Here is a 15,736-nt window from a genome sequence, read left to right as displayed (position 1 = left end):
AATCTCTAAGGCATATAGGCGGGAAGTGAAATGTGCACAAATCCATGATCACAAATCAGTTATCAAGCACTTTCAGGGCCAGCTATCTTCCCTCTGGAGAAAGATACATTGAAAGGCATTTATTCTCAATTGCTCTAACAGCTTGGCTGGCCTGTCAGACCCTCTCCCAGAAAATCAGGTTGGTGAGAGGAGGTGCAGAATGAATAGCTCACTAGCACCTCTGTGGTTCTGGATTCTGTGAAGGGGGTGGAAGTCTATGCTACACACATACATCCCTGCAGGATAATCCTAGCTGGTGCAGGATAGCTCCCAGCAGGACAGTTGGGAATATGCTTCTGCAAGCCATCTGGGAGGCATTAATGACTAGATTCTGGTGCTCAGAGCTTCAAGCCGGCCAAGACATCACTGCCTGGTCTGTCGTGCAGTTCCATGATCAGCTCACCGGCGTCCCAGCAGAACACAGAGCCCAGGCCGTCTGCGCTCCCACTCTCCAGCGGACAGCTCCCCACCAGTTCCTGGATGTACCGGAGGTCTGCTGAGAGCTCCTGCCTCAAAGCTTCAAACTGCACCTGCAGATGGTCCAATCTCCTGGTCATGCTTCCGAGGTGGGACCCTGTGGTCTGGATGTCTTCTCGCAGGAGCTTCTTCAAGGATTTCACTTTGCGGAACTCGTACCTGAGCTGGGACAGGTCGTGCCGGGCTCTCTCGCTCTCCTCTCGGTACCAAGCTTCCTTCTCATTAAAGATGGAGACCAGGGCCTCCACATCATCCTGAATGGTGTCATGGGCCCCTGCCAGGGCATGGCATCCTTGGTCTACCCAAGCCACATCCTCGACCACACGAGCGAAACGCTCAAAGTTGACGTAGGTGTTGTTAGGAGGCATGCTTGAGTGGCATTTGAGGGTGTACTCTCTCAGGTGCTTGGTCTTCAGCTGGGTGGGCTCTGTCTTCCGCTGTTCTGGTGCTCTGCCTTCCCCTTTGGACTGGTGGGTGTTTACACAGAAGAACTGAAGTTAATTTGACACCTGCTCCAAAGAGCAGTCTGAGGCAGTGCAGCAGGCACACGAGCAGCCTCTTCGGCATTCACTGCATGCGGCAGCCACGGGGAGGGCCGGGGTGGGAGGAACACCATCTCGGACCATAGCAAGGTCGAGGAGTACAGGGTACTGCCTGCATGCTCGCATCACGGCAGGTGGCCCACGGCCATTAGAGGGTCTTCACACGCATAGCATTTAGGGGCACCCACGCAGACAAGCAGGCTGCAGCAGGGCTCGGCAGGCACCACTCAAGAGCAGGAGCACACAAGGCCATGCCGACAGAGGGACGCTGAGGGGCCTTTTGCCTTCAGGGCCAGTCAGGTCCCTGGGCCTTGGCAATGCTCTGCAGGCTGAGCAGGGAGGCAGCCCAGGAGCCTGGCTAGCTGTGTACTCTGAGCCTTCCCCATCCTTCAGTGGGCAGAGGAGCCTGACCTTTCTGGAAATCTCCAGCCCTCCCCACTCTCCATTGTCCATAGGCCTCTACCCCTTCTCATCTTCATCCTCACATCATCCTCTCCAGCTGTCTCGTGTAACAGTTCAAGTGAACGGGAAGTCTGACTACATACCTAGAGGGCACATCTGCTTAGTTAACAGAACTAGGAGGGCCAGAGTCTCAGTCTCCTGATCTCCACCCTCCCAAACACCTTTTCTGTGACTTGACTGTGACTGGACCACAAGACCCTCTGGAAACCCAGCAGCTGCGAGCGCAATGATAAAGCAAGTCAGGCAGGGAGTCCCCTCTGCCCTCCCCACAGAGGGGATGAAGTTGCCCTAAGAGAGCAGCTGCCTCTCCTCCCCACCAGCCCTCCATCTCAGAGCTCCGTTTTCGAGGCCTTGCAGTGCCTGAGGAAGCCAGGTGACCGCTTTAAGTGTCATCCTTTACTCAGAATTCCAAAAGTCAGAAGGAGCCCTGATTACAAAGTTGAGACTTTTCATTGCCATCGATCTCTCTCTACAACTGGAGCATCCTGATTTCTGCTTTGAGAATGACAGCGACATATCAATGGACAAAGAACACTTTGTAGGATGGCCCCAAAGCAAAAGGGTTGCAACTGAGGTTTGCAAGGGTTGTGTTTCATAAGTCACCTGAACCCATATAATAGAAACTTAAACCTATAAACCTATTTGAAAAAGCCCAGAACCTTCAGAGCCCCCAAATAGCTTTCATCTGCACCCATGGGCCAGTATTTCAAGCAAAGGCCTTTCCGTGGTCCCTCTGCATCTGGCCACCCCAGCCAGCCAGAGCAGAGACCCTCCTGCTCACAGGAACTCATCGCTGTGCCCTTACCGTGATCCAGGGGTGTCTGAGAGCCTCTTGGATTGTGAGCCGTTTCCTGCAACAAGAGTCAGAAACAGCAATGACCCATGAGGACAGAAGTTGAGAGCACGGGCTTCATTCTTAATCATCTTAGACCTGCATTTTGGCATTTTTGGATCACTGCCGTCAAACCAGAATAGTGGGGGAGGCAGAGATGGATGGGAGACTGCCTGAATTCTCTGCACTCCAGAGAAAATGGTCCAGGAGGCAGACCCCTCTAGAGAGTGACATTGCATAAACCCTCATCTTTGGTCATAAAGTCGAAGGGCTTAATGCCACACTGTAGGAAAGCTGTAAGTGCTCTTTTGAGCTTCCTGCTTTCCATAGTTACATCTTTGGTCTCTGTTTTTCTGTTTGCCTCCCAGATTCCTTCTTTGCTCTGTCCTTCACTGTATACAGGTAGGGTGGTTCTGCATAGCCCTGCCCTTAGGTGGAGAAATCAAGGTTTTGTACTATAGAGGACCCCACTCTGGCTCCCTCTGAAGTCTATAGGGCCAAGAAGACATGACCTTTTAGAGTCTATGGACCTTATTCTTGCCCCATTGAGGCCATGCTCTGGGCACCCAAAACCCTACAATTCCCTGCCCATCACCTGCTGTGATCCCACAGCCACAGAGTTCACCCTGGGTCCTGAGAAAGGAGTAGGATTATGTCTCCTATGCTCCCACATATTGGCCTCTCTGAGCTCGCCTCCCCTAACTTCCACCTGAATTGGCTTAAAACTTGCTGTTTTCCTTTTCAAATTCTAGTTCCAGGTGACTTTGGGACAGACTTCGCAAGATAATGAGCCCTAGAGAAACTCAGGATGACTTCCAAACGCACACACAGGCACACATACTGCACACACACACACACACACACACATACATAGTTATTTGCATTTGGCTAAAAAAAAAAAAAAGGCAGAAAGACTTGAGCAAACAAGATGAATGCCAATCCACACTTCTCAGCACCTTCCCAGATTAGACCACAATGGTGCAGATGACAGCCTGTGACAAAGCGGGGACAGACTGACATGTCTTGGGGAAAAGCAGTAGCAACAGGTCAGCACCTGAGAAGCCCGAGCCTGTCTTTGTCCTCTTACCGGGTCTCTTTAACCAGAAGCTTCCGAATGAAGTCCTTGGCCAGCTCACTGGTCTGACTGAAGAATTCCTCATCAAAGTCGTAGCTCACTGCTGTGATATTTGCCAGAGTTTCCTGTTTTGTGTCTCCCAGGAAAGGGGACGCTCCGCTTAGACTGAGCACATAGACAGAGAACACGTGACTATAGGAAAGTAGATGGAAGTGGGGTGATGGACTCAGGGAACCTGGATTCATACTGCTGAGTGGGGTGGGGGTTCCCAGCAGCACTGCCTGACCCCTCTGGGCAGCCAGTCAGCAGCCTGTTCAACTGAGGCCAAATCAATACACCTTATGGGGCTCCTGCTAAGCACTTGACAGAAACTGCGTCTTTAAGAGACATGAAAGAGGAGGGGAGAGAGAAGCACAGCAGAACAAAGCAGAAGGCCAGACAAAGGACTGTGGGAGCACAGGACAGAGAGGAGGCCCAGTCCAGGTTTCATGGGACAGTTGACATTGCATCAGTTGTGTCTTGAAGAGTGAAGAGGTTGTAAGTGGTCAGAAAGAAATGGAAGGTGTTCCAGAATAAGGGAGCAATTTCAGCAAAGCCTGACAGGTGTGGCCGCTGGGGACTAACGGGAGTGTGAGGTTGCCCTGTAGGGTTTGTCAGGAGGTAGCATTCAAATAGCGACTCTTGAATCTACTCTCTCCTGACACATATTCCAGTTGCTCATGGGAAACCTTTGCTTAGATGTACCATTTTTCTAGAAGTCACTGTGCCCAAATTTCCCTCCTTGAGCTCCCTGCCTTCATCACTTTACAAACGTATCCAAGCTGGAAACACAGGGGTCACTTCTGACTCCTCCCTCTATTTCCTCACCTCATCTAACTGGCCAAAAAGTTTTGTTGGTCAAATATCTCTTGAAGGTCTTCCCAATGCACACTGCCATTTTCTTAGCATAGTACATTGGAAAATATTTGATGTTTCAGTCTTGGGTTTGAATCTCAGCCCTGTCACTCATTACCTGGGGGAACCTAGGTAAGTTGCTCAACCTCTCTGAGCCTGAGTTCCCTCATCTATAAAATAAAGAAAAAAATAAGTATCTACCTCACATGCTTGTTGTGAAGAATAAATAGATATAAAATGCTCCATGCTAGCCTGAACAGGCAGGTGCAGTGGATAGTACATTGGCCTGGAATGCTGAGGATCCAGGTTTGAAACCCTGAGGTCATTGGCTTGAGCCCAAAGGTTGCTGGCTTGAGGAAGGGGTCACTGGCTCAGCTGGAGGCCCCCAGTCAAGGCACATATGAGAAAGGAATCAATGAACAACTAAAGTGCCGCAACTACGAGTTGATGCTTCTCATCTCTCTTCTTTCCTGTCTGTCCGTCCCTGTCTCTCTCTCACACACTCTCTCTCTCTCTCTCTCTCTCATTAAGAAAAATGCTCCATGCTATCCTGGTGCATACTGAAGCTCTGGAATTGACGGCAATTATTATTGTCATTGTTTGAACAGAAAGAACCTTCTATGACTCCCCATCCTCTCTATAGGATCACATCTAAACTCCTGAGCAAGGCATCAGAAGTTGGTCCCTACCACATTCTTGGTACATGTCACCATACTTAACACACTAGCTGTTCCCTTCCTTAGCAGGACACCCTTCCCTCCTCCCTTTATACCCTGGAGAATTAATCTCATTCCATACAGCCCAGTTCAAACCAAACCACTCAATCAGTCTTTTTCCCCCTCCCCCCAGTAAGCCCTCCGAAGCCCAGCAGACCACTGCCTGTCCTGCTGTGTCTCACAGAGATATGTTCATATCTCCACCATAACCCTGATCTCATCGGGTGAGAGTTAGCTATCTGCTGTCATCCTCCACCCCACCTCAACAGAGAGAGTTCCAGACAAGCAGGGCAGACTCTCCGTTAGATCACCACCCCAAGTGCCTGGCACAATGCCCACCATGGAGCAGGCACTCAAGAAACTGTATAAAATGCAAATGAGCAACAAGACTCTGTGCCCCGTATCTACTGGAATTCTTTAACGTTTCAATATGGGAACCAGAATTCTGAAGAAATCAAAGTTTCAACAGCCAATGTCTGAATATTCTGGCTCTGATTTGGAATTATAGAGCAATTCATTAAACTCTCTCTTTTTACATCAATATTGTAAAATATATTGGTGCCCAGATTCTATCCCTAGTGTTTCTAACTTAATAGATCTGGGGTGGGGCCTGGACTATGGTTGGTATTAAAAGGTTTTATGGCCTGACCTGTGGTGGTGCAGTGGAGAGAGCACTGACTTGGAACACTGAGGTTGCTGGTTTGAAACCCTAAGCTTCCCTGGTCAAGGCACATACGACAAACAACCAATGAACAGCTAAAGTGAATCCACTATTTCTCATCCCCAACACCCTCCTCTTCCTGTAAAGTCAATAAAGAAAATCTTTAAAAAAAAAAGACTTAAAAAAAGGTCTTATATGCAGCCAAGATTTAGACCCGCCGCTGCTGCTCAAGGGGGTTCCCCACACTGTACAGCGCTCCAGGCCGAGTATGCTGGAAGAATCAGAGAATGGTTTGTTTGTTGAGAGAACGATCCCCTCAGGCATTGAGTCTGGCTGTGGGCTGACTCTGACCCAGTGTGCCAGGGATACAGCATTTTCCAGGTGTGCTGAGGCGAAACGGGTTGGGAAGCACTGATGGAGTGAATACCTACTAATCAGCCATGTACTGTGTGCCAGAGCAGTGCTAGGAAATTTGCACATCACTTATTTAACCCTCACAACACGCCCCGGGTGGGAAGTTTGCCATTCCCATTTTTCTGATGAGAAATACAGACCCAGAAAGAGGTTAAGAATCTGCCCAAGGCCCCAGAGATGGAAAGTGTCAGCTCCACTAAACACAGAGCTCTGCAGAAAATCCCTGCTTAAGCAACTTAATACTTCAGGAACAGGAAAGAGAGACTCTGGGGGAAAAGGAGGAGGGAGAATGTGAGAGCTGGGAAAGGAGGGTAGAAAGGGAGAGAAAGAGGCAGGATCAGGGATGGTGGCATGGCAGCTTGGGGGCTGTCGCAAGGCCTCTGAGTGAAAGCTGACATTCTCACAGCAAACTTTGGCCTGGGGGAAGCTGAGCAGTGGATCCGGCTGTGGTGGGGCTGCAGACAGAGGCTGCACAGCATGGAAGGCTGTTCTCCTGGGTTCCCACCCAACTGCAACCCCAACCACAGGGTCAAGTGTGTGAAATGGAGCTAAGAGGGCTTAGTCTCAAGTTTGCTGCGTGATCAAATACATCAGGTTTGTGGTGGGTGCTCAGGAAATGTCAGCCTGTCTGTCTGCTTGCTTCTCTCTCACTCCTCCCAGTTCCCCCAGGTATAAGCTGGGTGGGAGATCCAGAATCAGGCATACTCACAGGATGTAGGTGATGACACCTATGCTCCTGCAAAACAAAGAACAGTTAAGTCAGGGGCTCCTGGCTCTAATGCCGGGTCTACAAGGGACTCCCCGCATGGTTCTCGGGGGAAGTGGTCACCTGCCCCTCTATGGCAGCCTCTGAATGCCATCTCAAGCCCCAGAGCCCCTGCCCTCTCCAGCCACTCTTCAGCATGCAGGGAAGCATTTGGGCGTCATTAAGCTCTGGACATTGAGTCTGAGGACCCAAGCCCAAGATCAGGCTCCTGCACTTGCAGGCTGGCTGTGGTTGGGGCCAGTCCCTTATTACTTCTAACCTCTTTCTCTTCATATGGTGAAGACAATACTAACTACCTCACCAAATTGCTGAGAGGATTTTAGAAAACCAACTAATTAAGGGACTCAGCCAACTATAAAGCACTGTTCAAATGAAACAAATCCTAAAAAAAATAAAAATTAAAAGAAAATGAAACAAGTGCTGTCTGCATAGAAGAGGATCAATCCCTGAGGTACCCCCAGGCCCACCACGGAGCCTAGAACATGAAGATCACTTGCTGCACTGGCCAAAGGAGCTGCGTTTACTCGATCTTGGTCAGTGCTGTGGCAGGCTTCAGGGTGATGCTGCACTTCCACCCCCAGCTCCCCCCTTGTTCTCTGCCTCTGCCATGTTCCAATGGCCCCAGATCTAGGCCTAGTTGCCTCCAGCTGCCCAGGCCTCAGGCCCAGCACACCTGGAGCAGCCAGCGTCACTGAAAGGTGAGTGTGGAGAAAAGGGTTCTCACGGTCAAGAGGTGTCTCAACATAGCCAGGGTCTGAGGCCTTCTGCCCTTGGGAAGATCCCTAGACCACCCGGGTGGCCTACACAACTTACCACATGTCAGCCTCCAGGCCCAGGGGCTCATAGTTCACAATTTCTGGAGCTGTAAGAAGCCACAGTGAAGAGTCAGCCAGGAGTATGAACATGGAAGAGATGAATGTAGGGAGCTTTAGGAAGTTTGGTGTCAAATGTTTCCATCCTGAATCCCCACTAAGGCAAATTAGATCAAAGGAAGGAGATAATGTAGCTCTGGGAATTTAGAGGAAGTTAGTGGCCTGTTAACTGGTAGAAACCTTTTCTAAAGAGGCCTTGATAGTGAGGACAAGGGAAAGCACATAGGAATGTCTGGAAAAGGAAGAGGAAGGTAGGGAAAGGAAGATGCAAGAAGGGAACACGGCACCTAGTGACAAGGTGCAGCACCTAGTGACAAGGTGCAGTCAGGTCAGCACTGAAAGGTGATGGAGAAGATGGCAGAGAGGGAACCCACATTCCTCTGAGATTGGTCTGAAAGAGGGTCCTCCCACCTCAGGGGCAGGACATCCTGGGGCCCAGACGATGAGCGTGAGGTGCCGAGGGGCATCCAGGAGAAGGTGTCCAGGAAGAAGCTGGGGACTGGGGACTGGGCCAGAGCCATCAGGTTTGGAGCCATCGTATAGGTGGAAACAGGCATTGTGCAAATGACATGGTGACCAGGAGAAGGTGCAGAGTCTAAGAAAGAAGGCTCTGCTGAGAAGAGAAGGAGCCCAAATGCAGCCCAGAGATCAAGCAGGAAGCACAAGGAAGGGAGGGTTGAATTTCACACACATTGTGGTGACTAGAGAATGACCTGGGTGTGGGGAGTAGAGACAAGTGTGTAGACAACTCTTTCAAAAAGCTTGGCTGGAGGAGAAAGAGAGGAGACATGAAGGAGAAAGAGAGGGCAGAGGCTAGAGAAGGGAGAAGGCTAGAACCTGTTTCACCACTAATGGAATAAGGTGGGGAGTGGGAAAGGCTACGTTTGTTGACCTGGAGCAATATCAAAACCATTGCCTTCACAGGGTGTGCCCACCATCCCACCCTCTGGCCTCTCCCGCCTTCCAGATAAAGGGAACCCTTCTCCTGGCTTGGCTTATTTTTTTGCTTCAGAAAAGTGATGTCAGTCTGCACATGACCCACTATCATTTGAATCCCCCCCACACACACACACTCAACATTATGCTTCTAGCGTTCCTTGAATGTGCATCCAGGGTCTTTCAGTTTCAGTGCTAACAGTCCATTGTGTGAACATACATATATAATTTTTTACTTATTTTCTTCTCAGTGATCATTGGGATGGTTTCCACTTCTTTTATTATTGGAACACCATTTGTACAAACTGTTTTAGTACCTGTCTCCTGACACATACAAACAAAAATTTCTCTAGGACAGTGATATTCAAAGTGTGGTCCACTGACAAATGGCCTGCCAATTGTCACTGGTCCAGACAGGATAGGTACAGAAATTGGGAGGAAGCATTTAGAGACTCATACAGCAATTTAACATTGTCATGACATTCAAACTGTGATAATTTTTCTAAAATTTTATTTTTCTTGTATCTTACTGAAAAAGCAGTCCTGGACAGATTGAAGAATTTTTAAGTTTTTCACCACATGAGAGTTTGAGAAGCACAACTCATTTTCTGCTCGATATACTGTCTGGTTGATTTCTGTCTTCTATGTGGTTTTGTTTGTCTATTTTTCTTTTCTTTTCTTTTCTTTTCTCTCTCTCTCTTTTTAAAATTTTCTTATGGTTTCCCCCCCCAACTTATATTTTTGTAATGGCTACCCTTGAGACTTTACTATGTCTACCTGACAAATTCTAACATAACTTAACATTTTGACCCTCTTCTATCAATACAAGACCCTAATTTCAAGTGTTCTGTCCTATCTAACATTTTCTTCAGTTTTTATTTCTGTCCTTTTTTTATCCTCACAATGAAAACATCATCATTATTTTAAATAAAATGTTTATATTTTCCTAATGTTTACTGATTTTCTTGTTATTATTTCTTACATTGAGCCATGCCTATAGAGGTCATTTTCCTTAATTTATAAGTACATCTTTGATTCTATTTCAAAAGGTCTGTTGGTTTTTAATTGCATTGTTTGTTGTTGTTGTTGTTATTGTTTTAACCTGAATCTTTTACCCTCATTCTTTTTTTTTTTTTTTTTTTTTTGTATTTTTTTCTGAAGCTGGAAACGGGGAGAGACAGTCAGACAGACTCCTGCATGCACCCGACCGGGATCCACCCGGCACGCCCACCAGGGGCGACGTTCTGCCCACCAGGGGGCGATGCTCTGCCCCTCGGGGGCGTCGCTCTGCCGCGACCAGAGCCACTCTAGCGCCTGGGGCAGTGGCCAAGGAGCCATCCCCAGCGCCCGGGCCATCTTTGCTCCAATGGAGCCTTGGCTGAGGGAAGGGAAGAGAGAGACAGAGAGGAAGGAGGGGTGGGGGTGGAGAAGCAAATGGGCGCTTCTCCTATGTGCCCTGGCCGGGAATCAACCCGGGTCCCCCGCACGCCAGGCCGATGCTCTACCGCTGAGCCAACCGGCCAGGGCCTACCCTCATTCTTGAAATGTAATTTTCCTGGGTATACAATTATAGGTTTTTTCCCCCCTCAGCTCTTTGAAGATAATATTCCATTTGACACTGGCTTCCACTGTCGTTTTAAGAAGTATGCTGTCAGTCTAATTACTGTTTGTTTCTTTGTTCGTTTTGATCTATCTTTTCCTCTGGCTGCCTTTAAGATTGTCTCTTTGTCTTTAGCACCCTAGGGTTTAACTAAAAGGTGGCTAGGTCTAGATTTATTTTTATTTATTTTCTGTTTGATATACATTATCCTTTCAGTATCTGATGTTTTTACATCAGTTCTGAAAATTCCCAGCCATTTCTTTCAAATGTTGCCTCTCTATTGTCTCTATTCTTCCCTCTGAGATCCCAAATAGACCTGTTAGGCATTTTCTTTTATCATCATTCACTTATCCTCTCATATTTCTTTGTCACTCTGTGGTACTCTAGACAATTTTTTCCAGCTCAGTGTTCCAATTCTTCAACTCTCTCCTTAGCAGTGTGTAATCTGCTGTTTAACTCATTCATTGAGTTTTAAATTTCTAAAGCATATATTATTGACTTTCTTTTTTTTCTTTTGACAGAGATAGAGTCAGAGAGAGAAACAGATAGGAACAGACAGAAAGGGAGAGAGATGAGAAGCATCAATTCTTCATTGTGGCATCTTAGTTATTTGTTGATTGCTTGTTCATTAATTGCTTTCTCATATGTGTCTTGACAGGGGGTGGGGGCTACAGCAGACCAAGTGACCCCTTGTTCAAGCCAGCAACCTTGGGCTACAAGCCAGTGACCTTTGGGCTCAAGCCAGTGACCATGGCGTCATGTCTACGATCCCATGCTTAAGCCAGCGACCCCACGTTCAAGCTGGTGAGCCTGTGCTCAAGCCGGATGAGCCCATGCTCAAGCTGGTGACCTCAGAGTTTCGAACCTGGATCTTCTGCATCCCAGGTCAATGCTCTAGCCACTGTACCACTGCCTGGTCAGGCTATTATTGAATTTTTTAAAGTTCTATCTGGTTCTTTTTAGAATTTACCTGGTTATTTTTGATGCTCCCTTGTTGCTTGCTCATCCTTGTGAGTCTACCTTTTATTTCTATATACATTCCATTATTTATTTTTATGATCTATTTTTATTTAGAAATTAAATTTAATGGGTGACATTGATCAATAAAAGTACATAGGTTTTAGGTGAGCATTTCTATAGCATTTGAACTGTTGATAGTGTTGTGTGCCCAACACCCAAAGTCAAATCATTTCCATCACTATGTATTTGTCCCTCTTTATTTCTCTCCCCCCCCCACCCCTGTCTCGTGGTAACCACTTCACTTTTATCTAAGTCCATGAGTCTCAGTTTATATCTTACCTATGTAGGATATATATTTCTCCCTCTTTCCATTTATTTTATAGTCAATGTTTGATCATTTCAATATCTTATGTCTTTGAACATCTAAATCTTGCTAGTCTCTGATTGAAATGCTGATATGTGTACTTACCTTTAGGAAAAGTCTTTCTATTGAATTGTCTTGCTGCTCACAGCTCCAGCTCCTATTTCATTTCACTTGCTTTTGGGGGTGGGACACATGATGCTGAAGGGGTTGCTATCCTTACTCATTTCCTATGAGTCCAGAATTGCTTCAGATTATATATATATTCAGATTATATATATATTCAGAATATATATATATTCAGAATATATATATATTCAGAATATATATATATATATATATATATATATATATATATATATATATATATTCCTGGAGGCTGACAGCAAGTTTTGAACACTGGGTCTCAGGTTGATATTTCAAAGAAATGGTAGGAGTAAGAAAAAAGTTATAACCTATTTCTCAGGGGTCTTGGGCATCATAGTTTGGGAAAGGGCTTATGGAAGCCACCCTATGTTTGCAACTGGCTCACATTAGCTCACAAGAGTCCCACTGTGTGTATCTCTTCCCAACTCTGAATTCAGTGATAACATGTTGGTAGCTTGAAATTAGTAAATACTATAAATTAGGGTTTTGTTTTGAGACCCAGTTGTTAGACATTTACCAATATGCCAGTGGGAAAAACACTTCACAGTCTGGCCACATTCATTAATATCCCATTCACACAACCAGTTTGTGTGAACTCTCTGCTCCATCCAGAGTGAACAGTAAATTGCCCTTGATAAATGCCCTAATTCTGGTCCTATCCCCCTACTATGTTTGACTAAACCTGGGATTTGCTCTTCCTCTACCCTGGCTGTTTCTCCATCCTTCTTCAGACATTTCTCCTACCCATAGCAGCCCTTGAACCTCACTAATTCAAGGCCATGACTGATCCCACTGACTTTGTCAGAGTGGATACCTTGTTCGGACAGTCTTTGACTATCTATATCACTCTCTTTACAATTAATCACATACTATTTTGTGGCTCATCATTGCCCTGAATTTCTAACTTAACCATTTACTGTTATTTAACATTTGGTATAACTTAACTAAATAAACATACATTTTTACTACCTATGTGAATAATGGGCAGTAACTGCTGTATCAGAAAAAGTTCAATGATAGATGTCTTATGCCCCAGGTTCAAGCTGGGTCTGCTACCAACTCACTGTGTGACATTGGGTGTGTCATTCTGAATGTGGCCCTTTACCATCACTGTGTCTGTCCTAGTACTTCACCTAATATCTTTCATACAGAAGGTGGAGAATAACCATTCATTGACCTTAACTAAAATCCTCCGGACCACCAGTTCCACATTTGTTAAACTAGACCGGCTGATCTGCTAAAAGCCTTCCAGCACTCTTGTTTGGTGGCTTAATATCTGATTTGCACAAACTATATGCTCCTTGGGGTAGGGTCTCCTCGGAGAGACAACTCGGTGTAACAGAAAGAGCAGAGGCTTTGATGTTGGATGCATGTGTATTTGAACATCAGCCCCACCACCTACTGGTTGTTTTGCCCTGAACAAGGCTGCTGATAGAGGAAATAATTAAACCTGTTTCATGGGGTGGTTTGAGGATTAACTGAAATAATGTCTGCAGAGCACCAGGCACAGTACTCAGCACACAGCCAGGGTCCCCTGCTGGTAGGTCTGTGGAGCCTCTGCAGCACCATTCCATAGTGCAGGGGTCCCCAAACTTTTTATACAGGGGGCCAGTTCACTGTCTCTCAGACCGTTGGAGGGCCGGACTATAAAAAAAACTATGAACAAATCCCTATGCACACTGCACATATCTTATTTTAAAGTAAAAAAACAAAATAGGAACAAATACAATATTTAAAATAAAAAACAAGTAAATTTAAATCAAGAAACTGACCAGTATTTCAATGGGAACTATGGGTCTGCTTTCGGCTAATGAGATGGTCAATGTGCTCCTTTCATTGACCACCAAGAAAGAGGTGCCCCTTCCAGAAGTGCAGTGGGGGCCGGATAAATGGCCTCAGGGGGCCGCATGTGGCCCGCAGGCCGTAGTTTGGGGACCCCTGCCATAGTGGCTGCAGAGCTGGTGGTATGCGTGGCCTAAAAATCCAACATAGTGAATGGCCTGACACATTCTGTCTTCCCTTTTGTTTAGACGGTGGTCAGAAGTGTCCGCCCTTGGGTTTTGAGGAGACCATGCCCTCCCTCCATTTTCCAGACCACTCCAACTCCCAAAGCAGAGAGACAGTGGTTCTCATTCCTTTGCAAGGCTGTTTCTTTGTGACCCCAACCTGCAGTCCAAGCCCCATGAGGGGGTTTCTGGAGCCTGGGCCAAGGGTGAGAGAAAGAGAGAGAGGAGAGAGCCTCCAGGGCCCTGTTGCAGGTGGACCTCCGTGCATAAATAAAGGACAGGCACACCAGAGAGGTGAGTAGGAGGATCTGGCATCCGGCAGATGGTGTCCCTTCTCCTTTTCAGGAAATCCAAAGCTACTTCAGAGAAAGCTGAATTTATGGAAATGCAAGAGGGAGAGGTAATTTTAAATCCTCACAACAAACTCATCTAAAAGCAGGAGCGGGGGCAAGCTCTGGGAAGGCTTAACCCTGCCAAAGCCTCTAGCCCCACGTGGCCCTCCCAGGCCCCCCTGGGTGCTCAAAGCCCAGCCCTGGACACCCACCCTCATGCCCAGCAACACATTTCTTTCTCCACCCATTAGGTTTCTAAGGGAGTCTTCAAGGCACCATCTCTCAGCTCAGAGGCCCAGACCCAGGGTTTGTTACTGGGATTGCTTACTTTTTAATCCCTGATTATTAGGTGGGAGAGAAATAGGCCCAAAACTCACCAACAAATTCTGGTGTGCCAAAAATGTTCTTAAATTCAACTCCATCTTCTATTTCGTGAGCGAGGCCAAAGTCTATCAGCTTGATATGCGGAATGGGAATATTCTTGTCTAACAACATAATGTTTTCTGGCTGGAGAACAAAAAAAAAGAGAAAGAAAGAAAAGATGGTAATTAAAGCCCTGTTTTGTGTTTTTGCTTTGCGGCTGGGGTGGGGTTTGGTGTTCTTTTTTTGGAGACTGAAACAATATAAACTCTTTCTTGCTGTATCCTCAGTCTTCTCCTGTGAACTCAAAACCCAGGCACAGCAGGGAGGGCAAGGCCTGGGTTTTAGCAAACCCGTTGCCCCTGCTGCTCACAGAAGAACTGGAGACTTTGGCTTCAATCCCCTGTCAGCCTCTGAATGACAGACTACTTCAATGTAGTGCCTCCATTTCCCTATCTGTCAAATGGTGCCAGGGAGCTACCAGCAGCATTTCCTGTAAACAAAACCACCACCTCTGTGTGAACATGATGGGGGTAGGAGCATCGCAGCCAAGCCTTGGTTTACACTTGGCTTACTGACCTTTGTCTTCCTGACCACCCCTTCCCCCTGCCTGTCCAACTTCCTGTCCACAACACTCCTCCTCTAAGGTCAGTGTGGCTCGCACTTCTCTGTGTGTTTAACTAATTTCGTCCCCCTGCAGGGCACAGGGAAAAATGCACCTGACTTCCTGGGAAAAGACCAGCTGTCCAGGCCATTTTCAACAAACAGCTGCCAGATTAGACACAACAATGTGAGTGTGGATTGTGTATAATGGTGGTGGGGGTGGGGGCAGCCCTACCCTGGTCTCATAAACCTCAGGCTCCCAGTGAGTCTAGAACAGGGTTTTGAGCTCACCCTCTCACTCCCACCCAACTGCTTGGAGTACCCAGTGGGCAAGCAGGTCCCTCTGTGTCACCCTCTTTCTTCCCACTCTCCACCACGACTCTCCTGGACTCCACTGAAAGTGTACTGTCCTGAAAACATACATCCACAAGAAAACTTGTACACATATGTCCCAGCAGTGTACTCATAATAGTCCCAAAGTGGACAACACAAATGGCCATCACCCGATGAGCAGATAAACAAAAATGTGGTGTGTCCATACAGTATCCATGCTATCAAACCAAAATGGAGTGAAGGCAAAGAAAAAAGCAAAAAACGGAGGTGGCAGCAGCAGTGCGGGTCCAGCTGAGCGGAGATTGGCTGCTGCAGGCGGAGCCCTGGCCTCAGGCTCCCATGGCCTCA

The 15,736-nt window shown here is 47.1% G+C and overlaps 1 protein-coding gene across 6 annotated transcripts in view; it reads right to left on the bottom strand.

Annotated features, from left to right (window-relative positions):
* DAPK2 (death associated protein kinase 2) overlaps positions 1–15,736 on the bottom strand; it is a 135,010-nt gene that overhangs the window by 12,925 nt on the left and 106,349 nt on the right. For 5 of the 6 annotated variants that reach the window (XM_066274110.1, XM_066274113.1, XM_066274111.1 and 2 more), the window contains 6 exons: positions 14,470–14,599; positions 7,692–7,740; positions 6,822–6,848; positions 3,440–3,592; positions 2,326–2,371; positions 443–983 (listed from right to left, as the gene is read on the bottom strand). In XM_066274110.1, coding sequence (XP_066130207.1) covers positions 443–983; positions 2,326–2,371; positions 3,440–3,592; positions 6,822–6,848; positions 7,692–7,740; positions 14,470–14,599 — 946 coding nt within the window. The remainder of the gene's footprint in view (positions 1–442; positions 984–2,325; positions 2,372–3,439; positions 3,593–6,821; positions 6,849–7,691; positions 7,741–14,469; positions 14,600–15,736) is intronic. The other variant, XM_066274115.1, reaches the window with a different exon arrangement.

The sequence above is a fragment of the Saccopteryx bilineata genome, chromosome 4 (assembly GCF_036850765.1).
Source record: "Saccopteryx bilineata isolate mSacBil1 chromosome 4, mSacBil1_pri_phased_curated, whole genome shotgun sequence".
NCBI classification, from domain to species: Eukaryota; Metazoa; Chordata; class Mammalia; order Chiroptera; family Emballonuridae; genus Saccopteryx; species Saccopteryx bilineata.
This window is presented reverse-complemented; position numbering and strand designations above follow the sequence as displayed.